This window comes from Tiliqua scincoides, chromosome 4, assembly GCF_035046505.1.
Source record: "Tiliqua scincoides isolate rTilSci1 chromosome 4, rTilSci1.hap2, whole genome shotgun sequence".
Classification (NCBI taxonomy): domain Eukaryota; kingdom Metazoa; phylum Chordata; class Lepidosauria; order Squamata; family Scincidae; genus Tiliqua; species Tiliqua scincoides.
The window spans coordinates 168175116-168201418 of record NC_089824.1 but is presented as its reverse complement, the minus strand read 5'-3'; the positions used below and the strand labels follow the sequence as shown (position 1 = coordinate 168201418).

The 26303-nt window shown below is 44.9% G+C and overlaps 1 protein-coding gene across 1 annotated transcript in view; it reads left to right on the top strand.

The window, feature by feature from the left end:
* LOC136647808 (copine-5) overlaps positions 1 to 26303 on the top strand; it is a 140591-nt gene that overhangs the window by 25486 nt on the left and 88802 nt on the right. The window contains exons 2-3 of the mRNA XM_066623593.1: positions 11789 to 11829; positions 14145 to 14191. Of these exons, the coding sequence (XP_066479690.1) occupies positions 11789 to 11829; positions 14145 to 14191 (88 nt within the window). The remainder of the gene's footprint in view (positions 1 to 11788; positions 11830 to 14144; positions 14192 to 26303) is intronic.

Genomic DNA, 26303 nt, shown 5'->3' with positions numbered 1-26303 from the left:
ATGTGTTTATGTATGCATGTGTGGTGTGTAAATCTTCTTACTATTAACTGACTCCACAATGCTATGCCCAAGGTCCCATGGGAAGGGGCTATAGCTCAGTAGAAGGGCATCTGCTTTGAATGCAGAAGGTTCTAGGTTCAATCCTCAGAATCTCCAGATGTGGCACAGAAAAAATTTCTGCTGAGACCCTGGAGACCCGCTTCCAGTCAGTGTTGCCAACACGGAAATAGATGTACCACTGGCGTGGCATGGTACAAGGCAACTTTCTATGTTTCTGTGCCCATCCAACCCTTGAGAAAGTGAGGGTCCAGTGCTCTCTGGCAAGCTAACCAGGTCCCAGTAGAGAGGCCTACCCAGAGACAGTGGAGGACAGGTAGCACCAGTGAATGCGAGTCTTCCTGTTTGCCAGAACCTGTAACTGCAGAGGCAGTGGTGAAGGACTGTCATCCATCCATCTCCCAGTTAGTTTTCCCAACTAGACAGCAGTGAAAGCTAAGAGGGAACTGGGCAGTGGACAAGCACCTGCCCTTCATCCCTGCCTCTGTAGCTGGGGGTGGTGGCATGAACAAAGATTTGCATCTGCCAGCTGCCTGGTGCCCAGACACCATGGGAGTGTGTACATGGCACGAGCCTTTCTGAAGCATGGGGGAGTATACCATTTGGAGGCCTCTGTAGGGCTTTTGCCTCAGAGCCTTCCAAAAACTGGAGCTCCCCGCGCTTTGTTATTCATTTTCACAGTGTGAATACCTGTGGAAGTTTGAATCCGATCCCATGCATTTCTTCCTAATGTCATGTCAGGGTCAAAAGATAATTGCGGGGGGGGGGGGGGAACATATGTGTAAATTTCATAACTTAAGTTGATAGCATCATGTTGTTGTTTTGTTAAAAGGAATTACATTTGTTGGTTTGCTGGTTATTAGTTTAAGTGAATTCTCTTTCCGATTAGATTGTTCCAGAGTAAACTATCATGGCTTGAATGTCATGAAAACTAGTTATGAGTTGTGACTCAATTCCATTGAAATGAACAGGATTTAAGTTACAGTGCATTCCTATGCATGCCTACTTGAAGGTATATTTCAGTAGGCCTTCCTTCCAGGTCAGTGTGTATAGGATTGCAATTTTAGTCACAGTTAACTTGTCTCACTAATTTCAATGGCGCTTAGTCTGGATTCACTGTCTTTGGATATAACTCTGTTTTTTACTCTTATTTTTGGTCTAAAGGGAAGGGGCAGGGGATAACCTTAAAATATTTTAGACTGGGGGCTTGTGCCATAGTTACCTCTGTACTGAACTTGGTTATCATATCGTCATGTACAAAGTTGAATTACATAGGCACAAGATTGGGGTGTATTAAATAAATTATGATCGACCCTATACACATTACAGTGAATTTTGTTCCACCAAAATCTGTCCTACTGAAATCAATGGAGCTTTCTCTTGCATCAAGTCTCATTGTGTGTATTGGACTTCAGTGACAATCAAAATGACCGTAAACCACAGAAGGCAACACAAAGCTTGGCAGACTTTTTCCCTTTTGCAGTATAGTTTATTTTTCCCCAGCAACATTATACAGTTTGCAAATAGTTGCCTGACAAAACGTTCTGTGTCTTTTGCATGACATGATCTCCCCTTTACACCACCTCCTACCAGGGAAAAGATTCACCTGCTGAATTTCTGTCTGACACACCTATGTGGAGGGCACAGGAGCCCTGCCATGAAAAAGTGGCAACTCAATTTACAGTATGCCAGTGCTATTGAAAATGAATCGTGTTTACATTCTACCCTCCAAGAAGCTACAGTCTCTAGCAGAGAACTAAATGGTATAATTTATTTGGCATTTCTGTGCATATGAGAAAACTGCTTTTGTTTGCTATAAACACATTAGAAGTAAGGAATGGTGTTGGGGCGGGGGCTAGAGGTAGACTGTTTTTCATCACTGTTGATTTTTGTGTTTCTCACATTTGTTAATACAGTGAAGAGGCTCTGTTGGCTAAAATATACATTTGATTTCCGAATGGTTCTCTTCCATTTTCTGCATTGCATTTCAGTGATGCATTATTTGTAAAAATACACTTAGTTCTTATTCTAACATGCAGCCCAACAGTACAGTCTTATGTGTTTACTGTCTCAGGGCCCATCCTATCCAACTTTCTAGTACCGATGCTGCTGCGATGCAGCCCCAAGGAAAGGGAACAAATGTTCCTTTACCTTGAGGAGGCCTCCATGACTACCTCTCCCTATAGGATGCAGCACATGCATTGGGATAGGATAGGATAGGGTCATCACTGTCCCCAGGGTGACTTACTTGGAGATAAGCGTGCATAGGATTGCAGCTGGGCAGCCCAATCCTGAGCTGTCCAGCACTCAGGGCTGCAGTGGTGCCGAAAATGGCTGCTGCCGCATCCTGCAAACTCCAGGCAGCTGCTAGCAGCTCCCCGGGAAAAGGGGACTTTCGTCCCCGTTCCCTGGGTAAATCGAGTAGCTCCGCAGTGTGACTACTCAATTCTGTGGTGACTCAAAGGTTGCCGTAGAGTCAAGAGCCTCCTTGTTGGGCGGCCAACCTGACGCAGATGCTCTGGATGGTAGAGCAAAGCTCCACCAGTCCCGCCTCCCACCCACCCCGCTCCCTCCCCCCAGAATGCCTTCTCCCCACCCTCTCCCTGCTCTCTCTCCACCTCCCCTCTCCCTGGAACGCCTCCTCTCCGCCTCCTCCCACACCTCCATCTACCTCTCCGCTACTCGGCAGTCTGCGTGACCACCAAATGGCGGAGCTCCGGTGCTTGCCCGTCACTAGCCCAGTGTCAGCCAGTTGGGCTAGCCTTGGTGTAGCGTCGGTGCTAGGGCCCGGAAACATGCCTTATGGCACATTTGAGACACACTTTTGTGTGCCAGTGGTGAGCCAGTGTGCAAAGCTTAGGATTGGGCCCTAAGTCACCATTTCATAACTCTTTATTTGATTCACCGAATAGACTTGATGAAGAGTCCTAGTCTTGGAGAGCGCATGATGCTGGTGACATTTGTACACACTGTTAACATGAGAACTGCTTCTCTGTGGCACCTTCCCACCCACATTAATGAGGACAATGGTCTGCATCCTTTCCACCTGCTGCATGCAATTGGTCGTGTCCATATTTTTACTACATTCAAACTCTTAGGAGGAAGAGTCTATAGGGAAGTGACTTGTACACCATCAAGAGTGTGAATGGAGTCCTTGTCCCATAAACATGTGAATTGATGCTCTCAGAGTAAATATTCGGTTTAACAGGCTATTCATCATGTAGCAAAGATGTTTGTATAAGCCTGTAAGTCTATTAGGGGATTCACACACAGCAGTTACTAGAATATTTCTATGCTCTGGAGTCTAACCTTTCATCTTCTCTGGAAAATCTTTTCATTTTAACAGGCTTTGAGAATATAATACTCATAACATAACCCTTGTCTAGATGCTATAATCCTGTCTTGAACAGAGCATTAGCTTTCCTACCTACCCAACTAAATTACTTGAGATTATTCAGTTTTCTCTTTAACTAAATTCTTCCTCTACCCCTCTAACACAGGTGAATTGCCGAAGGAGCTTCTAGACAGGCAGAGCAAGCCAGACTTACTTTTAAGTAAGGGATTGTGCCAGTCCCTTGTGCCAGCCTCTGGGTGTTGCAAACATGTTTTAAAGCACGTTTGCACCAGCTCAGGAGACAGGGAGGCTGGTGCAAGGATGCATGCCGGCCTCCCCATGCAGAATCCAGAATTGGCTGAGGTGAGTTTGCATTGGCCAAGGGTGACTGGCACAGGGAGTTGGGGAGGGTGGGTGTTTTTGGCTGGGTGGAGGGCGGAGTGGTGGGAGGACTGGGCCAAGGAGGGGGCGGGATGGCCTCCAACACTTAGGCAGGACCCTAACCCCCTTCCCAAGCATCCTGGTGTTACACCGGGCTGCTCAAATTTGTGCCAGCCATTTTGCTGGAGCAGATCTGAGTAGCCCTATTTAGGTGGCAACAGCACAACATGGAATAAGGGGAAATAAATCCCCTTACCCTGAGTTGCATAGGATCCACCTCCAACCCTGTGCTGGCTACAGTGCCGACCAACTGGTCTGCCTGTTCAGGTTAGTGCAGGTTAGTACTGGGCTCTGAGTTATTTCTGTAAATTTAACAAATTACAGGCTAATTATTCGTGTGGGTTATGTTCCAAGCACTCACGTGGATGGCAAAAAACGCACTGTAGCAAAACAATTTTAAAAACAAAGTTTCTTTGCTCCAGTGATTTAAAAACAGCCTTGCTGACCTTTAAGATAAGAGTCATTAAGAAGACAATCCATCAATCAGTCCTCTTCCAAATGCTTCGCTCAGCCCCTCCCTTCACCAATGCAAACGTGCTCAGGGGGAAGGGAGGGGCCGCTGGAGAGAGAAGGATTGATGGATTGTCAGCCAGCTGCCCTCTCTCTCTCTCTCTCTCTCTCTCTCTCTCTCTCTCTCATATTAAGGAGGCTATTGTTAAAGGACTGTTCAGTTTTTTAAACTGATTTTAAAGGGATGCATTTTTCCCCTTCTCCAGGGATCAGCACATTCCTTCTCATTTGCAGGGGCCATTCGTGTTGAGTCAAATCCGTGTATAAAAAATTCATGTATAAATAGGCTGGACCTATAATCTGAACTCTGCCAGCAAGTGCAAGCAGTTCACTTAACCTGTTCAATAAGATATAACTAGTCCTCCAGATCTATTGCAATGGTTCACACACACTGAGCCCAATCTTGTCCATGTGGTATGCTGGTGGATCCTGAGGTCCATCAGCTTACCACATGATCCACCATCATGGCCACCTTTCCAAGGTCTGTGGAGAGCAACTGTTTTGCAAAGACTGGGAGGCCATGCACTGGCAGCACTGCTGTTCTTGAATGTGGGGAATCACCTCTCCGTTCAACATGAGTGTTTTGTGAGCTTAAAATGGGACTTTTGAGCTCCATTGAGTCACAAGATGCAAATGTAATCAAATATACAAATTCAAAAACCTCTCCTGGGAGTATTCAGTCTCTGCTGCTGTTACTTGGACAGAGCTGGGCGTTTAGGCCTGGGCTTCTGAAAGAATGCTCAGCTATGCCAATCCATTCATTTCATGTTGCATGCTTATATAGCTTTATTGTGTATAAGTGCCCCAAGTTGACTGAGAATCTGCTTGCTTTTTGCCACCGGTTTGGTGAGTATGAATTATTTCCCAATCTGTGACTCTCTTTCCTTACCTCTTCCTTGTGCTTTTCTACAGCAGCTCGGAACCAGGTTCTTATCCCTGCAGTGGGGTGCAGCTACATTTTGATCTGCTTATGTGTACTGAAGCATTCGTATTTTTGGCAAGTCTTGTATAGCTTATCTTGCTAATAAAGTATTTATTATTTTATTTTGGGCTGGAAAAAAGTCATCCACACCCTGTCCTCCAGCAGAAAGTCACAGTTGCTCAATGTATGAAGAGCCTGAAGAATATTTTGTTTTATCCCAGTGGGCCTTTAATCATTGCCAGAAATGAGAGATGCGATGAAGGGAGAGAAGAGGTGATGCATTGAGAAATTTAGAGGAAAACAGTGCTGAGAGGGAGGCAGTATTTTATACAGTATCAAAAGACCAACATTAGTGGAAGGACACATGGGTCCCAGTTGGGTGGAGTTATTATATTTCTACATTGTGCTGCTTTTTCACATTCTACTATTTCTCAGTTAGCTTTTGCTTTGCACCTAGTCTCCTTCTGCTCCTTCAGGCTGAACACCTTGTAAGGTGACCCATTTCCCATGTATTTTTCTATCTACCTTGGGATGACAGAGGGCTTCTTTTCTAATACTTAACAGGTCATTCAGGTAATTTTGTGGCAGCCCCCTGCACAAATTCTACTGTTTCTGCACATAATTGTCAAACAGTGTGTGCAGCTTGTCACTGCAGAGCACCGCTAATCAAGAGAAGCATCACTGCAAAATCATCACTGGAGGCCCAGCAAATTCTGGATTTTAGGAAGCTGCAAAAAAGAAAACTAAATTTTTACTATTTGTATACCATTCCTAGAGCCCAAAGTGTGTTTGTTCTTTCTTTCCGCCACCAAGGTGGCCGTTCTTTCTTTTGGCCACCAAGGTGGCTCACAACAGTATTAAAATACATATAAATTATAAAACGCATTGACAATATAAAGTCCATAAGTGACTTAACACTCAATGCCAACTCTCCCCCCTCAAAAGCTAGGTGGCATAGAAATGTTTTTAAATGCTTTACAGTCTGGCATCACTTCAGTGCAGAGATGGCAGTAGTAGTCCACATGTGGAAACCAGAGTGGCAGAGTGCTACTTGCAATGGAAGTTTTCTGTGAAAGATGTCTTTTTATTTCCAGTTTTCTATGAGGGAAAATAAGAACAATGAGTGAAATCCTATCCAACTTTCCAGCCCTGGTGCAGCTGTGCCAATGGTGTGGGTGCTACATCTTGTGGTGGGAGGGTAGTTAACTTAAGGTGGCAGAGGTTCCCTCAAGGAAAGGGAACTTTTGTTCTCTTGCCTTGAAGCTACACTGAAGTTGCACTGGCACTGGAAAGTTGGATAGGATTGGGCCCAATATCTGTAGCAGGAGGTGCAACCTGGAATTAACTGACTGCAATATTTTCCAGGATGTTTCACACAAAAAATAGCTGATCCAGATGCACTCTTTAAGTCCTGTCCAGATAACAGGCCAAGTTGAGTTTCTGCTGTTTACTTAATAATTGGGTGTCATTTCCTGAGACAAGGGGTCAGATTATCTTTGTCATGATACATCTAATTTGTTTGATTGCCTGTTTGTTTAATTTAATTTTTCAAACTTTTATTCCTAGAGGTGTTTGAAAATTGTTATGTATTTTACTTATTTTACAGCCTTTACTTAGGCTATAGTCCTATCTTACCCACCAGAAACAAACACCTCTGTTTATACCACTCTTCCTCCAAGAAGCTCAGGGTGGTCTACATAGTTCCTTCCCTCCATTTTGTCTTCAGACCAACCCTGTGAGATAGATGAAACTGAGAGGTAATGACCGGCCAAAGATCACCCAGGAAGACTAAGCAGGGATTTGAACCTGGATCTTCCAGGTCTAAGTCCAGCTCCAGAACCCCCACACTCATCCTGGCTTAGGATGAATAACAAAGGAGGAATTGTTTAATAATTACTCCATACCATCATGTATACCACTGAAGCATCCCATTCTCCATGCTTGGCTGTAGTTGGGGGTCTATGATGTCCAGTGTCTTCTGCAAGCCCAGCTGCATACCTTTTCTACCCACTTAGCAGCAATCACTGACTCAGAGCAGCTTTTTCCCCTGCCCAAATGCAACAGCATTCCCTGTTCCAGTCCCTGAACTTGAGCCATTGTCTCTAAAGCAATGAAATATTGTTTCCTGGCATGATTATGCTCCCTTTGCATTCAGCCTGGGTATCTCCTTACATTTAATTGGTGCTCTTGCATGTTCTGAAGATAAGCTATTGAAAGGAACATTCGCTGGAGTTCTGGCTCTGATGCTGGAATGCTATTAAGCCTTCTCTGATCCTTCATTATCTCCTCTATTCATTGCTGACACTCTCCGCCATTAGGGCCTAATTCAAAGTATATCCAAGTCAGCAAAGGATCCCACTGACTTTTATGGTTACAGCTCCAGAGGGGGTAGCTGTGTTTCTCTGTTGCAGCAAAAACAGGAAAGATGTTTGTAGCACATTAAAGATTAACACATTTATTATAGCATGAGCTTTTGTGGACTGCTGGCCACTTTAACAGATGCATCTATCATCTGCAATCTTTCTTACATCCTTTGCATTCTGTCTTCAGCACTGCTAGTGGTGGACAGCTCCCAACAACTTTTTATTGTAAGGATTCTTGATTGATTGCAAGAGGAGAGGACTAGTCTTAGAGAAGGACTGAAGCTGTAAATGTTTAAAGCTGCAATCCTAACCACACTTTCCTGAGAGTAAGCCCCACTGAACAAAATAGGACTTACTTCTGAGTAGACCTGGTTAGGATTGTGCCCCAAATCGTTTGGGTACCTCATGTAGGATATCTGAGAAAATCTTCTGGTACAGTAAAATTTGTGGCAAAGTTTAGAAGGTTCACCAAAATCTCTAACAACCCAATCTTTGACATGTCTACTCAGATGTAAGTTCCCTTGATTTTAATGATGCTTAGGGCCCAATCCTATCCAACTTTCCAGCACTGGTGCAGCCACAATGCAGCCCCAAGGTAAAGGAACAAATGTTCACAAACCATGAGTAGGCCTCTGTGACTGCCCCTCCACCACTGGATGCAGTGCACACCCCATTAACACAGCTGCACCAGCACTGAAAAATTGGATAGGATTGGATAGGATTCTGGGAAAGCATGAATAGGATTGCACCTTAAATGCTGCACCTAGCATGGATATATTTGCAGATGTGGTAACTGAAGTAGATTATAGCCACAGTTTCTCTCATTCTAAATGCTTGATGATGAGTGTTTTTGTGTTGTTTGCAGTTAAGAATGATCTCTCTCAGAAGGTGCTTTTTAAAAAATAAAATCTGTATTGCATCGTGCACCGGTGATGTCTCTAAAGGAAATTGTAAATCTTCTTCCATTACATTTGTCCATTTTAGTGATAGTGCTTCACACACTGGGAGGGAAAGGTAATTGGATGGCAGTACTTCTGTTGACAGTGGTAGACAAATATATGCCCGGACAGTCTTTGCCTACTCAGAGCCCAATCCTGTGCTCAGTGGCACGGCTCCATGCCGCCGAGTACTGTTGCAAATGTGCCATAAGGCACATTTGCCAGCCTCACTGCTGGGCTCCCACTGGTGCTAGGCCAGCGCTGGCTGGTGCTGGGCTAGCGTGGGGCAGTTGCCCAGCTTCCACGGCTCGGTGGTCTCCCAGACCACAGAGCAGCGGCACAGCAAGTGGGGGCAGGGAGGAGGCATTCTGTTGAGGGGGGAGGCCGGCAGGGGGCAGAGACAGGGTGGGGGGAGGCATGCCAGGGGGCGGGCCGGAGGTGTGCTGGGAAGAGGGAGGGAGGCTGGTCCACAGAGCTCTGCACCGCAGGATCCAAGGCACTCGTGTAGGGCTGCGTGCAAAGTGAGTAGCCCCATTGCGGGGCTGCTTACCTTTCTCAGGGGAAGGGGACGGGCATCCCCTTCTCCCGAGGCACCTCCCGCGGTAGCCTGGGAGGCACAGGATCTGGCGGTAGCCCTTCTCGGTGCTGCCTAGCCTGGGCACCCCGGGCAGCTCAGGATTGGGCTGCCTGTTTCTCTGTTAATTAAACCAACTGCTTTGGAGGTAAAATGGCATTAATGCATGCAGTCTCACTCTGAATCAGAGCAGCATGAATTTAAAAAAAACAAAACATAACAATTCCAGATATCTTGACATAGATTCCTGAAGTGAAAACTGTGTGTGATAATGTAGGCAGGTGACCTAAGTGGTATATGAATGATGAACTCACCATAAGGTGAGTGTAATGTTTATGCCAGGTCTCTGTCTCCCGATGTAGTATGAAGCAGAATTTCAATCTAAATGTAAAGACCAAGTGCTTTCTTATTTTATTTTTACTCCAGTTTTCTTCTGCCTTCTCAGTCAGTTTACAAAGTAACCTCTGAACATGGGTCACTTTCTTACGTGTAGTGATGAATGCACAATCAGCCTGGTGCTCATCAGCTACACTGAGGACTACTCAGCCTATGCTGACTTTGTCGACAGTTCAGATGTGTAGGTGATCACAGATCGGCATGGATGGCACAGTCTGCATAAGTGATTTTAGTATGGGGGTGCCATATCACCACTCCTGCTATTTAAGAGGCAACTGCTTTCTCTCTTTCCCCTGCACTTCCTTTATGAAAATATTCAGGGTTACAAAATGAAGTCAACATAAACATGATATAGCTGTTTGTATTGCCTAGATTCTAAGACTTCTTCAAGTACAGGCAATCCAACTGCCACAATAACACCACAAAACACCACAAAACAAAGGCAACCCATTCAGCATCTGGACTCATGTTTATCATCTCGCTGTTAACAACCTCCAATTCTCCTTACTGTAGTTTCTTTAGGTGGTGTCCTCCTGTAGATCCTCACTCACTTTCCTCTTTCAGGATGTTGGATATTTAACAGGAATGATAAATAATACAAATATATCTGTACATATTTGCTAGGTCAACATGTTCCTGATCTACATTGAGAATACACTATATGGTTTCTGGATCTTTATATAGCAAAAGGACAATCCCCTGTGCTCCTGCGTGCTCCTGCTGAATGTAGAAGCTCTCTGGATTTGCCCCTAAAGTTGGCTCATGGTACAAATATCCAAGTTAAAATGATACCCATGAGAACAGTGTTCTCTGAAGTCCTTCCGATTCTCTTCCTTTTCATTCATGGTAATAAAACTGACAGCAGCATCCTAAATACCATGATGATTCCTCTTATCCCAATTGATAATTGGACCACTGTCTGCACTGAAGGTGTAACTGTATCTGAAGAAAGAAAACATGATCTTAGATTGCAATTCTTTGCACACTTACTTAGGAGTAAGACCCATTAGACTCAGTGAAGCTTACTTCTGAGTGGACATGCATAGGATCAAACTGTTAGGCCAGCCATTTTCAACCTTTTTCAGCTCACGGCACACTGACAAGGCACTAAAGTTGTCAAGGCACACTACTAGTTACATTATGTTACAATTAATATAACTAAGGATACAAGCCTAACCAGGTCTGCTCAGAAGTAAGTCCTATTTTGTTCAATGGGGCTTACTCTCAGGAAAGTGTGGCTAGGATGGCAGCCTTAGATCATTACATGACAATGAAAGAAATTCCCAAGAAGCCTGGAGAGGAAGGTGTATGTGGTTTCTGGAAAGGTTTTGAAGCAGGTCTGTTCAAACTGTTATCAATTGATGTGCTCTGATATGCCAAAAAGTGTTGGCAAAGAGAGATGAGACTGAGCACACTGGAGAAATAGAAATGTGCTGTGAGGGACAGTGAGGGGATGCAGCTGAAACAAGTGCAGGATTCACTGGGGTGGGGCAAGAGAGAGAGAGAGTGGGAGGCACCCTCTGAACTTTGGAAGGTGGAGAAGAGGGAGGGAAGGGGCAGAAAGAGAGGGGTTAACTGCAGTTATGATGGGGGATGTGTGTGCAGGAGGGGAGGAGGTGGGGGGGAAGAAAAGCATCACTTGCCTGCTCATTTGTTCAAGAAAGAGTGCGACCAAGCCTCATACATCTAGTCAGAAGTAGGCCCCATTATAGTCAATGGGGCTTACTCCTAGGTAAGTGTGGATAGGATTGTGGCCCAGCAGCCTTCCTGCCAAAGCCAGGCAGGCAACACAGGCAGGGTCACTTTGGGGCATTGCAGACAAGGAAAAGGATCTCTCCAATCCTTTCCAGCCAGTTGCTTCTGGCTCCTACCTGATTCCTCCTTCAGGCTCGCTCTCACTCCCTCTTTCCTCTCGCTGCTCACCCTCACTCCCTCCACATTCCTGCCCACTGGGAGCTCTTCCAGGCTTCTCTAGCTGCCTGGCTGGTTGCCTAATCAGCATGGGGGGCAGGCACCAGCAACAGCGTTCAAGCCCCTGCACGGCTACTCCTTGGTCCCGCGGCACACCTGAGGCAGCCTCACAGCACACTAGTGTGCCGCGTCACAGCGGTTGAAAACCGCTGTGTTAGGCAGTGTTTATTGAAAATAAATGTTCTGTATTCTGTACAGAATATTTATTTCCAATAAATACTATTCTATAATTTTTTTCCAGAATACGATTCTGTAACTTTTCTTTTTTCCCTTTTACCTCAGGAATCTTTTGGACAAGGACACATTCTCCAAATCTGACCCAAGTAAGTAATTTTTGCCTATTTATTTATTTACAAATTTATACCCTACTTTATCTCCCTAATGGACATTCAAAGCAGCGTATAGCTTCACTGTTTTCGTAATGTGGTTTGGTTGTAGAATTTTTAGGATACTGAGACTTCACAGAAGCCACCTGGGGATTTGAAAGAGAAAATGGAAAAAAAAACGGGCAAGAATGAATGGACAGTCAAGGATTCTTGCTGTAGTACGTATAAAGGAATGTACACACATAATGGGTGTCATTCCCTTGTTTGAGAGCCCAATCCTGGGCTCAGCACACTGGCTCACCACCAGCATGCACTGTATGTGCCATAAGTCATGTTTGTGGGCCCTACCACCAGGCGAGCGCTGGTAGCACTGGGCTACTGTTGGGTGGGCAGCAGACCTCTGCTGCTCAGTGGTTGCGTGGACTGCTGAGCAGTAAAGAAGTAAGTGGGGTTGTGGGGTGAGGCAGGGAGGAGGTGTTATGGGGTGTGTGGAGAGGGCTAGGGTAAGCGTGCTGGGGGAGGGAGCGGGGAGGGAGGGAGGAGCTTCAGTGGATCCAGAGCCTCCTTTTCATTGGCGGTGAATTGAGTAGCCCCATTTCGGGGCTACTCCGTTTACCTGGGGAAAGGGGACAAACGTCCCCTTCTCCTGAGGAGCTGCCGGCGGCTGCCCAAAGCACGCAGGATGCACTTTCTTCACAATCCTATATACATCTCCTCAGAAGTAGAACCCATTGTGTTCAGGGAAACTTAGAGCCCAATTCTTTCCAAATTTCCAGTACTGATGCAGCCATGCAGACATGGCATATGCTGCATTCTGTGGTGGGAGGGCAGTCACGGAGGCCTCCTCAAGGTAAAATAGTGTGTATTCTCTTACCTCATGGCTGCATTGTGGCTGCATCGGCACTGGAAGATTGGATAGGAGTTGGCCCTTACTCCCAGGAAAGTATTGGATTGTGAAGGGCACTTGTGAAGGGCACATTAATGAAGGGCACTTAAGAAGGCACTTTATGAAGGGCTTGCATTCCAAAAGGTGGCAGCACTACTTAGAAGAACCATAGCCATCCACCAGCTTATGTTGGTGAAGCAATATAGAGCAGGTCTCAGGGTAAAGTACCCTAGGGGTACATATGGGAGTAGGTGGTTCTTCAATTTCGCAGGCTGAATTGGGATTGAAATGTAAGAACCAGCACGTTACATTGAACCCAAGTATTTATTTATTTATTTATTTATTTATTTATTTATTTATTTATTTATTTATTTATTTATATCCCGCCTCCCCCATGCCGAAGCAAATGCCCAACCTGTGTAATATAATTTACAAAACACTACAGTAGTATTCTGTACCAACTGTAGTTTCCAGAGGGTCGCCCCTTGCCCTAGACTTTACAGTAGTCCACTCTTGAGGTTACCAAGGCATGACTGACCATACCCAGAGTCAGGAGCACAGGTTTCTTCATATGCAGGTGCAAATGTCTCAGTACCCTCATTTATTTGGTTTGAATAATTGCGTCGGCATTGCTTCCCTCTGGGGTGATATTGTAGAGAATGTTATTTCCTCTGAGATACCCTGATCAGTGTGGAGGATATCCTTAAATCTTTACACAGATGAAGATGAAGAAACAGCAGCATCTGAGGATATCTGAGTGGAGCAGCATCAATTCTCTGCCGATCTGCCAGTGCCCTGGCAGCAGCTCTTCATTAAAATCTCATTAATCTTCTTTACATCTTGTCTGTGCTTTCATAATGGGGAGCATTTGAAAGGAAGCCAAATACACTAATGAAGGGATCTTTATGGACTAATTTAAACAGTCACCCTTCAGATCTCATGTTTTGATTTCTGTAGTTTCTTTGTTAAGTCATGAGAGACTAGACTGACTTTGCACTTGCTGCCGTAGTATGTAGAAGCTATTTCTGGCTAGGCCTCTCTATAAAGCAGCCAAAAAGTTTTGGATGGGTACAGGACAAAAATCTTTCACCATTTCAATTGGACTTTGGGCAGAATTCTGGTTTTCCAGTTTTCAGAATCTTGACGTTGTCCCATCCCGAGCAGGTGGAAGCTTCAAAGAACTTCCTTAGTCTGTGTTCCTACAAATGATCCACATATCTCAACCTAACCTACCTCACAGTGTTGTTGTGAGGCCAGAACGGGGGAAGGAACTATGTACACCACCCTGAGCTCCTCAGAGGAAGGGAGGTATATAAATGTGAAAAATGAAATAAAGTGTCTAGAGACACAACTGTGCAGTGACATCTTCTAAGTGTTCTTCCATACGATACTGGCAGACCTGACCTGTAATTTTTTTTCTTTGCAGTGTGTGTGCTGTATACGCAGGGCATAGAGAGCAAACAATGGAGGGAGGTACGTAACTTGCATTTATTTTAGGTTTTGAGGATAATAAAAGGGTGGCCTTAGAAGAATGATGGTATTTGAGCTGATCAAATCTCCATTTCGTTTGCTACTGGGTGAAGATGGGGGTGTGATAAGGGAGGAATGGAAGTGAGGGTTAACTTAGATGTTAAGGGAGGATATGTTTGAGTAAGTATACTTAAATATGTTTAAGTAGAGAACAAAGTCACTTACAAAGAGGCAGTGGGAGATCCAATTTTAAAAGCAAGAAGGGGCACAGGGGCGAGAAAGATCGAACCCTTTCTCCCACTCTGTGGCCTACTCCTCTGCAGACCCCCTTCAAGTGCTCAATGAAAAGTCAAGTTCTGTACAATTTTGCACAAATGCGGTAACAAACAAACAAAAACAGGAGATGGAGCAGGAGGTCTGGTCTAGAGGGTAGAGCCTCCATTTGCCTGAAGATAACATCCACAAGGTCGCCAGTTTGAGGCCACCAGCACCATGCGACCTTGAAGCAGCTGACAAGCTGAAGCCGAGCTATTCCATCTGCTCTGAGCATGGGAGGATGGAGGCCAGGATGGAGGCCAGATCAGAACGAAACATCTGAATTGTTGTGGCTCTTGAAAGATAGAGCCTTCTTTCAATTGTAAAAATTCCTATGGGGTTTTAAATAAGCCTGCCTATGTAAACTGCCTTGAATAAAGTCTTGAATAAAGAACAAGAAAGGCGGTATATAAATACCTGTATTATTATTATTATTATTATTATTATTATTATTATTATTATTATTATTATTATTATTATTATTATTATGGCACTGGCTACAAAATAGCTCATTAAATAACAGCAATTTCTTACCCAGAGAAGTTGCAGAATAAGATTTCCAGTGCTTAAAGGGGCAAAACTGCAGTGCCCCACATAGTTCCAGGCCACTCTCCATGACTGAAGCAAAATAAATTATGCACTATAGGAAAACTTTGCTAATGAAATTAAGCAAAACAAGAAGAGAAACTTTACAAATTATTTTTATTTTAAAATTACTTTGCTTAATGCAGCCATTTTCAGCCACTGTGCAGTGGCACACTGATGTGCCATGAATGTTCTGCAGGTGTGCTGTGGGAATTTGGGGAAGGGTCATTAGGGATGTGAGCTCCCCACCAGCAGCATGGTGTGCCTTGCCAATTGTCCAAAAATTCATGGTGTGCCTTGACAAGTTTAGTACCTTATCAGTGTGCCCTGAGATGAAAAAGGATGAAAATCACTGGCTAGGAAACAGAATCCTGGGCCTCTTGACACAAAAAGTGTTTTTTTTTGTTTGTTTTTTGTTTTAATTTGACGTGGACTTCACCTAGTCTTCAATATAGCCCACTTCCCTGACCTCCATGTGGACTCAGGCCACACCTTCTGAATGTTTTTCTTTTTTTCTTCTTCATGAGATGAATAGTAATACAGTTTACAGCCTCTTTTACTGATGTATTGACATGCCTGAGGTATTGCTTGCAAGTATAGATCATGCTGGGAAATGTCCAATTTTCAGACCCTTTGGGACCTGGATAGTGTAACATCAAGGATACTGCAGAAAGCTGAACGTGATGTATTTTGTATACAGTATTGTCCTTTTTTCTCCTCTAACCTTAAGACTGAGGACTGCATGAAGTAAAGCCCTTTGGCAGAGATGACATGAAATTTAGTGCAGTGGCTTGTATCCAGGAAAACATGGGGCATATTCCATTCTCCTGATTGTGTTTATGGGTGGGAACAGACATTGGGCTCAAAGGAGTGCTCTCCTAGCTGGCACTTGGAGCTACATTTAGTGCAAAACTTCAACTATTAATTGCCATCCACACTTCCCATATATGAATCCATCTGTCCCTCTCCTCCTAGGGTATGAGCATACATGTAGGTTGTAGATTATGGTTCTGGGCAAGAAAGGGAAGGTGAGATGCATATAAGGAAGTTCATATGGACTTCATATTGTAGGTAATGGTTCATTTGTGTTGCATGTATGTTTGCCCATGTGCATGAGGCTAAGAGTTAGCCAGGGGTGTGAAAAGAGGAAGGAAAAGGGTTGCACCAAGCTGTCTGCTATCTCCCCTCCCAAACATACTGCCATGTCTCTAGAAGGTTGTGTGTGTGTGTGTGTGTGTGTGTGTGTGTGTGTGTGTGTGTGTGTGTGTGTGTGTAGTGTGCTCTAATGTTTTACAATCTGGCAAAAAAAAAACCACACACAAATGAATCCTAAGTTAAGGCATTCATACCTCTTCAGTTACCTTTTAGCCTCATAGTCCTAAATGAATACTATACACATCAAGGGATGCACAAAATTCGAGATGTGAACAAAGGACAAAGCACACATAGAACACTATGTCTACATGTGGTGTACTCAGGACTATATGGTTCAGGTTATAAAGACCCCTAACATTAGCTTTCTGATCCATGACATAGTAGCCTTAGGGCAGGCATCAATATAATCATAACTCATGGACATACACTGACAGAAGGCTGCGTGCATATAAAAAGTAACAAAAGCCGCTGTGCCTAAAACTCTTTTGATTTATGGTGTGGAGCGCCATACTGTCAGTCTGGTTTAGCAATACTGGGGAAATCCTCATTTGTTTACAATAAAGCAGAAACCGCTTTTGTTGGGCAACAAAAATGGATGCAGGGCATACTCTTAGCATTTGCCAACTGAGCTGTCAGACCTTTTGGTGGTGTTTTCAGAGGAATGTGGTGATTGCTTCTTCCTTAAGATTAATGTCTCCCCTCTCAGTGGGCCACTGCCTAGGTAGAAGATAGGTGGCCACATGGCAGGACAGGTTTCCATATGTATTGAACCAGTGATGTGTGCAGGAAGGTTTGTACAGAGATCTTGAAAGAACTGGTTCATAGATAGTGTTTACCACTGCTTGGCTTATTTGCGAGCATTTATGAGGCAGTACTGGAAATGGAAGAACAGCCTGTCATTCCATTCATCCATTTCATGCCTACTCTTCCATCCATTCAAATGTTGGAGGACCCCATATCCAGTTCCTGTGCTACGCATGTACTGCCAAATAGATATTCAGCACTTGGTTGTTACAGCACTGATGACTTGTGGAGTGGGGAAAGGAAGATGTAGGTGCCAGGCATGTCTTTTCCCCCTTCTGGTCCCAGGAGGTGTTCCGTGTTTCTTACAGCACAATCCTGAGATTGCTCTAGGCCAGCGTAAATTGCTTGAGCCGGCCGAGGAGGGTCACAAACGTGCCATAAAGCATGTTTGTGCCTCCTCTGAGGTTGGCTGGGCTGACACATGGAGGTGCATTGGTCCGCAGAGGCCAGATCCAACCTCCACGGCAGTGGAATGTGGCAAGTCCGCACTGGCCAAACTTGTCCAGCGCAGAGATCTGGTGACGGGTGGGGAGGAGGCGTTCCAAGGTGGTGGCAGTGCGGGCATCATGCGGGCCTATGGGTGGGTGAAGGAAAGCAGGGTGTTGGGCCAGGATCTTATAGTTATGCTGGATCCTGATCCCTTTCCTGGGCAGCTTAGTGCAGCTCTGGGCTACTCAGAGGTGGCGCAGAACTGAGTAGCCCCATTGGTGCTGCTGCTGCTTTACCTAGGGTAAGGGGAAGCGATTCCCCTTGCCTCGAACTGAGCCGCTTTCAGCCCCAAACTTGTGCTGGAAACAGGGTGGGCCTGCGGCCTCCATATTCCAGTATAAGTTAGGATTGCACTGCCCAGCTGTTTGGCAGTGAGAAAGCATGAACCAATTTGAATTGAATTCAGTAAATGCCCACTCAAATTTTCCAAAATTCCATTCATCAATTTATCAGTCATCAAACACTAGCTTTCCCTAGAGGAAAAAGAAAAATCTATGTTTTATTTATCATCTATGTATTATTATTAACAACAGTATTTATATACCGCTTTTCAACGGGAAGTTCATAAAGCGGTTTACAGAGAAAATCAAACAAACAACGAATGACTCCCTGTCCCAAAAGGGCTCACAATCTAAAAGGATGCAAAAGAACACCAGCAGACAGCCACTAGAAAAGACAGTGCTGGGCAAGGAGGGCCAGTTACTCTCCCCCCACTAAATAAAAGATGAGCACCCACTTAAAAAGTGCCTCTTACCCAGTTAGCAGGGGTTTATTTATTTATTTATAGAATTAAATAAATCTATTGATTTACAGCCCAATCCTATCCCCACTTACCTGGGAGTAAGTCCCATTGACTCTAATGGAACTTACTTCTAAGTAGACAGGCATAGGATTGCGCTGTTATTTATTTGTACTTGGGATGTGCCCCTACATGTAGTTAAGGAAAACTGAGCCTAGTATTTCCAAACTCATGATAACATTAGTGGTTGAACATGCATAACACGTGGCATTGTTGAATAGGCCTGGGACAGATTTTAAAAAGAGTTTTGTTGTCTCTTATCAAAATAGTACAACACTTAAATCCTTCTGACTTTATCAGTTAGATTAGAACATGGAGCTTTGGAAAAAAAACTTTATTTATATCTTTATTATAGTATTACTATCAAGAATTTATGTTATGATGTATCATGTATTGCAGTGTTTCTCATACTATGGGTCGGCACCCACTAGGTGGGTCGCAAGCCAATTTCAGGTGGGTTCCCATTCAATTAAATATGTATTTTATTTTCCATATATTAAACATGATTCTACCATTGCATGTGACTGCATTTTGGGAAATGTTACTGATGTGAACTTCTAACAGGCTAAAATGTATATGCTTTTAACAATGATAGTCAAGAGGGCTTTCTCCCAGGGAAGCGTAGATAGATTTCAGTCTTTGGGATGTTTGGGGAATTTTTTTAAACAGATCAGCAGCTGCTTGAGAGGGTTAGGTGGGTTATTTGTTTTAAATAAATGTTTAAACTTATAATTATTGTAAATGTTTAGTTTACTTACTTTGATTTTGATTTGATTTTGTCGTATGGAGTGTTAAAAATTTTCCTGCTTGATGATGTCACTTCTGGTCAAGATATCACTTCCAAGTTAATGACACCACTTTTGGTGGGTCCCAACAGAATGTCATTCTAAAAAAGTGGGTCTCCTTGTAAAAAGTGTGAGAACCACTGATGTTTTGTGTTTCCTGGTCCTGGTGGTATTATACCTAAATCTCAGTTGAGATCAGAATGCTGCCATCTAATGGTAGTTTCTTTTAAGTCTAACACTATTTTTCAGTTTCAATTAACATGATACAAGTTCTCAGTTCTTAACTTTTAGAAAGGCTGCAATCCTAACCACACTTTCCTGAGAGTAAGCCCCATTGAACAAAATAGGACTTACTTCTGAGTAGACCTGGTTAGGCTTGTGCCCTAGATAAGTCTTCTAAACTGCCACCATAGACAATTTTATTTGCTCTTTGGGTATGCAGCAACTGTATGGCAAATTCAAAATGGCAACATCTTAATAGTTTATGGAATTGTACTCATGCACAGTTCACCCAATGTGGATCATGCACTGTATAAATTAGCATGGCAACATGCAGGGGCATGGAATTTAAGTCTGCCACATGAGCATAGTATTGTTCAAGATGATTGAGTTCATGCATCAAGTTGTACCTGGGAGAGTTTGGCCTATTGGGAGAGTAAAGGTTGTCTTGTTATCTGAATCTTCAAAATGCAGGCATAGATTTGATTTTTATCTTGCTGTCTTCCTGAAGGGCACCCAAAGTGGCTTACAACAGGTTATTTAACAATATGTACTGTACATATAAAATATAAAAGTAATATCATATACACCCACATATTAAAAACAGCTAGCAGCAATCAGTTACAATTGGAAGAGATTTCACTCACTATCAGCCCAATTCTATGAATGTACTGTATACTCAGAAGTGAATCCCATTGTGTTCAGTGGGGCTTACTCTCATTAAAGTGTGTATAGGATTGCAGCCTATGTCACGTGCAGTGCAATCCTATCTTGCGCTGGAACAGGCAGTCCAGGAGACCTGCACTGTGTCCAATGCAAGATTGGGGTCAGAACTGGCTCAGCTGGAGGGAAGGGGAAATATTTCCCCTTACCCTGCGTAAGCCACCACAGCCCCAGTGGGTCTCCTTGGACCTTGCCACCTCAGGAGATGGCACAAGTTCGAGGAGAACGGAACGGCTTTGAGCCTCTCCACGCTGCTTGGGGAACAGGGTTGGGATCCAGCATAACTGCTGGGTCCAAGCCCTGCCTCCTGCTTCCTGCCCCGGAATGCCTCTCTCCCGCCCTCCCCAGAACCCTGCGTCCACTGAGCTTGGCCAACGCAGCCTTCCCTCTCTGTGTTGGTGCGGAGGCTGAATGCAGCCTCTGTGGGCCAGCGCGTGTCCCTGCACCAGCCCAGCCAACACATGAGGCGGCGCAAACATGCTTGACAGCATGTTTACGACCCTCCTGGGCCCGCGCAAAGGACTTGCGCTGGCCTAACTCCTTGTTAGGATTGCACCTTAGGGCTTTGCACAACCCTCTGAGTGTGCAAGTGCCACAGGAAAATATTTCTAGCCTGGCAGCACACACATGGTGCTGTGTCTGCTACCAGCATACAGTAAACTCAGGGCAAATAGAATTTTAATGTGTAGCAGGATCTGATCGTAATCAATGAGTGGTGCTGATACAGTAAAGGCTTGTCCACACTGCTCTTAAGGGCAGTCATATTGGTCATAGCCCAATAGTCATAGCCCATAGTCATAGCCCTCCTTTGGTACAGTAAGGAGAAAGTCTCAAATCTGGAAAAACTGGTTTGGCTGTTCAATTGCTGCAGCATTGATTGTTATTTGTTTCACAGAAGCAATTCCTTTCACTCTTTCTTTTCTTACTATGGGTAGAGTGGGGAAAACCATCAGTTATTTGGCTGTAAATTCACCTAGGGTTAGGTTGCAAGCTGCATCAGTTAGCAGGAAGCTGAAACAGTTTAGCTGTAGGCCTGCTGAGTCAGAGGGCAGGGTTCTAGTTTCTGCTTTTATTGTAGGTACTCCATTAATGTATTTGTTATGGAAGTGAACCACAGCTTGCCAGTTCTTCAGCAACTTCTTTGATTAAAAGAGGAGGGATTATTCAAATGTCTCTTTTCTCCCCTGGCAATGTGAGAAAGAGCCTGGAGGCTATTTGTGTTTTGTGAATGCTGTCAGAGTGCATCTCTCATTTTGCTACGCTAACTCTGCAAATCTGGGCTAAATATCTCGCTACTCGACAGCCAAGCTTGCTTATTTATTTATTTATTTATCTTAACATCCAGGGAATTCTTAGATTTCCAAGCAATAACTCTACTCCCTCTGTAATAATTTGGAGCAAGAATTTTGTCTTGCAATATGTAGAGAAAATTGGGCTGCATACTGTAGTAAAATGGTGAGCTCCGATTAACTCTTTGTAATACTCACTATTCAGAGTCTGATGGCCCAATCCTGTTTTGATGCCAGCTTGATACCTGTTGTATCTAAGTTTATCTAGGCAGCGCCGCACTAGCCTGGTCTTCCCAGTAATTCTGGCACAGCACCTGTCAGCAACAGTAGCAGCATCCATAGGAACCCTGACAAAGCTTATCATCCATGGAGCAGCATCCTGACTATAGCACAATGTCGGCTCAGTGTCCATGTGTCATCAGTGTTATGTCTGTTCATCACTGGTGTGATATCCAAGGGGCTGACCACTGCATCCACCCAGCCCCACTGCCAGTGAAGCACTGCCAGAGCAAATGGATCACAAGGAAGGTGCAGGATCAATGAGCAGCCAGCGCTGGAATGAGGCCAACCTGCCTCTAATTAGCAGCACAGTAACAGGCACCTCTGCTGACAATGAGGGACTCACGCACACAAACATGACGTGACACAAGGATGCTACGCCACCTCCACCTCCTACAGGAGCTTCAGTGGATCAACAAAGACCTGCCAAGTGCCCCTGCACCCAGGGTTTAAATCCCCTTATCCCACTCCCCCCAAACACACTTGGAATGTCTCTTGATTGCAGCAGAGGAAGGGCAGAAAGATAGCTCCTTTGGAAGAGGGCAGCCACAAGCAATAAATGTACAAGCCTCTCCAGGGGGAGTGTTCAAGTCCTCGCAGGGGCATTCATCACCCAGAAGGAACCTTTTCACCAGAGGAGGGAGTGGAACAAGTCACAAGAGCAGGCTTAACAGCACACAGGCAAAGGCAGCTCACTGTACAAAGATGCAGACTGAGAGCCAGGCAAGATGGGATTCAGTCCTAGCCAAGGGACATGCTGTAACTGGTAAGGCACTCACCTTTTACACGTCTAGCCAGAAAAACCCATAGCAGGGACAAAGGAAAAGGGGGAGGCAGGTCTAGAATTCAAACCAGCAACTCCACAGTGGAAGGCAAACAACAAAAACCTCACCTGGCATTCAATACCTTGCATCACTACAAACTGGCACACCTTGCTTGGGCACCATAGCATGTGTACCTATCAGAGGGAGTACTGCATGGGCCAGTAATTGGGCTGGCATGTAGCACAGGGCACCTCCTGCAGCAGCCCACCCTTCTGACCACACCCACCCATACACTCGCTATGCCTTTTGCTTCATCACTGGCACCTGCCAATGTGGCTGTCAGTATATTGCCCTTTCTGTCCCCCTCTCACTGTTTGCCTCATTGGCCTATGGCAGCAGGGGAAAGGGAACTCATGACCACAGAGCAGTGCCCCCCCCCATTGGAGCTCAAGGAGTCACAGAGTGCTGCAGGCCCTGGAAACAGAGAGGCCCTTCCCCCTGCGGTGTCCCGTCCTGAAACTGAAGCAAAGAACTACTAGGATGGGAAGAAAGGATCCTTATCTGCTAACAAGGAGACAACAAGGGTGAGCCAGTTAAGTTTTTTGTTGAATGATATCAGGAATAAAACGCCATCTGAAAAAAAATATATATAAGTGGGGTTGCTAACTGTCCCCTCCCAGCAGGGCTGTTGTGCCATTGCAAGTTATCCAACAGACAGCCATGTAACAGTTGCTGGAGCTACACTGACACATCTCACGGATAAGATTGGGCCATCAGAGTTCCCAGAGGAGCACAATAAACTACCCAGCAACTCTTCACAGAGCATTTTGTCACCCTAGTCAGTGTCATGAGCTGGGTAATCCCTTTGGCAATATCACAGGCTGTTGCTTAGGAGAGCAAAAGGGGGCCTGATTGAGAGCTCCTGTAGTGGTTAACAGAGTTGTGAAGAGAGAAAATCCTCAGTTCAAATCTCACTGCAGCCACCAATTCTCTGAATGGGCAGAGGCAAGTCACCAGCTCTCTCAAGTCTTAGCTTCCCATTCCCCACACCAATCTGCAACAGCAGGTGAATAAAACCTGACCTACCTTGCAGCCCTGTTGTAAGGACTGCTAAGGTAATGGAAAATCTGCTAATACTTGGGGGGCAGGGGAAACACTGTATAAAAACTAATTATTCATATAGGTGACATTTTAAGGGGAAGAATGAAAAGCTGCTAGAGAACCTCAGTTGTAATTAATTATTTTTTATAAGAAATTACAAAATGAACCAATATACCACAGCATTTCTTAATGGAAGTATTTCTTTCTCCCTGAAGCTGCAAGAGATAGTGGCAAATTCCACAATTGCAGTGAAACACTGCCATTTTAGACCAGGGCGAAATGCGTCAGCAGGTGTTTGTTTGGGGTACAAAAGTCAGGCTTGTCACTTTCCTTGCTTGCTCATCCTGCTGATTCTTCTCTCTGCCATCATCTGCTGTGCAAACACAGTCCTGTCACGAAGCGCCAACTACAACATGCTGTATCTCCTGAGTATTATAAACGAGCTCTCTTGCTGCTCGAGCATGTAGGTTAGGAAGAAGTGGGCAATCCAGGGAACAAGTAGTGCTGGAAACAGTCACACAGTCTGTGTTTTTTGCTGGTCAAAGTAAGCTTCCATTTTTACCTGGCTCTGCCCTTTCCATGGTGCTAAAAAGATGTGCTCTGAGTATCCGTTGACTCACTTCATTGTTTATTTGTTGGGCTTCAGAGTACTTTAGGGCTTTCAGTGTTGTTATTGTGCACTGGACATAAATGATCAGAATTAAGTGATGTATAGTATATACAAGTATAGTTGCCCCTCATCATAGATATAGATCCCATTAAACTAGGACCGGTTTGTCCTTGAGGCCTACTGCATTGGTCACCTCAAGACAGCAGGCTAGTGAGGGGTGCTCACCCCTATCTGCTCATTTGCCTCCACTGTTTCTCCTCTTCTTGATGCTCTAACTCAGGGGTGTCAAATTCATTTCATACAGTGGGCCAAATAGCATTCATGCCAAGGGCTAGAAGTGACACCATCAAGCAGAAGACGGCCAGAAATAAGCACTTTGTTCTCACATAGAAATTTATTAGCTGCAAATGACAGAAGAGAAAATGTGCAAATCCTGTTCATAATTTCAGGATATACAGAGCCCAATTATTATGCTGGGAAAGCCCAGTTATAACAGGTGCCAGAGAAATGGCTTCCAGGGGCTGGCTCATAGTCCTTATGTTTGACACCCCTACTCTAGCCCACACACTCTTCACCTCCACACGTCTTCTCTCTCTCTCTCTCTCTCTCTCTCTCTCTCTTCTTTATCTAATCCAGAGAGTGGGAAGAACAGGCTGGCACATCACCAAGTAAGGGGGTAGCATTGGGGGTGCCATATCAGGAACCAGGAGGTTTTAAGCTAGCTCTTTTTGAAGCACTGCCCTGTATCAGAAGGTGTTCGTTTTGAGGGTCTGCATACACAAACAAAAAATTCTATGTTCTTCATTAAGAAAAATTGAATTTGGTAGCCTGTGTGCACTGTGCAGTTTAAAATTTTTTTCTTAGACTTACTTGTTTTGTGTTAAATCTGCCCCTGTTCATGCATGCACCAGAATCAAGTGGTGATGCTTGGCTTACACTGTCCCAACCAGGCTGCGGAGTTAGGGCTTTCTGTTCAAATGGGACTTTTTTTTATATGCCTATGCCAGGGCTTTTCAAACTGGGGCGTCGCGACGCCCCAGCCTGTGGGCCCTGGCCTCTGCCCCCTTAAGGGGCGGGGGCAGCCTGGAGGCAGGGAGGAGGCAGCGGTTCGATCCCTCAGACTGCAGCAGTGAAAGTAAATGCAGAGCGATTGCGCTCCACTTCCGCTTTAGTGGAGGAGAGGTGCGATCGCTCCGCATTTACTTTCACTGCTGCGGGGAGCCCTGCTGCAGGTCGCGCCGGGCTCCCCACACCCCCGGGAGGCTGCAGGGGTTTGGATAAGTGTACCCAAGCCTCTGCAGCCCCCCTGAGCGGTGCGCTCCTGGGGATCGCGCCGCTGCCTTCCCCCCACCCCTGCTGCCTCCCCCCCCACGCAAGAACTTAGTGACTCTCAAGCTCTTCAAGAGAGTTTGAGAACCACTGGCCTATGCCTATAAAAATAGCATGCTTGGGAGAAGACTAGGCTCAATCGCTTTCCTTGACATGCTAGTTTTCTGCATTCGAGGAGTGGTGGTGTTAGATGGGATAGCCTACCCCAGTGGGTGATTCTGCTGTGTGCATAAACTGGGCACTGGCAGATTAGTTGAAAAACAGGCAACAGCTCCTAGCAGGGTAATCTTGTCCCTGTTATAGACTCACTCTTATAACTCTTGAATCATAAAGTACATACTGTCTCTCTGGATGAAGTTGTTGGCTCTTTGTTTACTTTGCTTGGTTTCCTTAAGCTGAGGACTGAGTACTTTTTACGTTGCCTTTGAGGCTTAGAGACCCTTTGGCTTAGAACTACTTTAAGCTCAGAATCAATTTAACTTTAGTTATTAAATGCAGCCCCCATCTGCAGTTCATCGGCTGCGGGCCGGAATGTTTTATAACTTTCAGTATTACTGTACACTGGACATAGATTATTAGAATGAAGTGGTTATTAATATTACCACATCACAGGTTTAGCTCCCTAAAGCACTGCTTTATATTGGAAGATAATGTTTGAGACTTGCTTTGGCCTCAATTATCCCACCCCTCCGCCCAACTGATTAGTTGGTGTCTGCAAAACTAGCAATGAAGAAGCAGGAAAGAAGTGTGTCAAGGGAAGTGGGAATTTCCCACTGAAGTGGCAAATTGGTGGTGTAAGGTGTCAGTATTTTTATTACACTGCAGCTGGGGATGAGAGGGAATGGCTTGTCTGACAGCCCAATCCTATG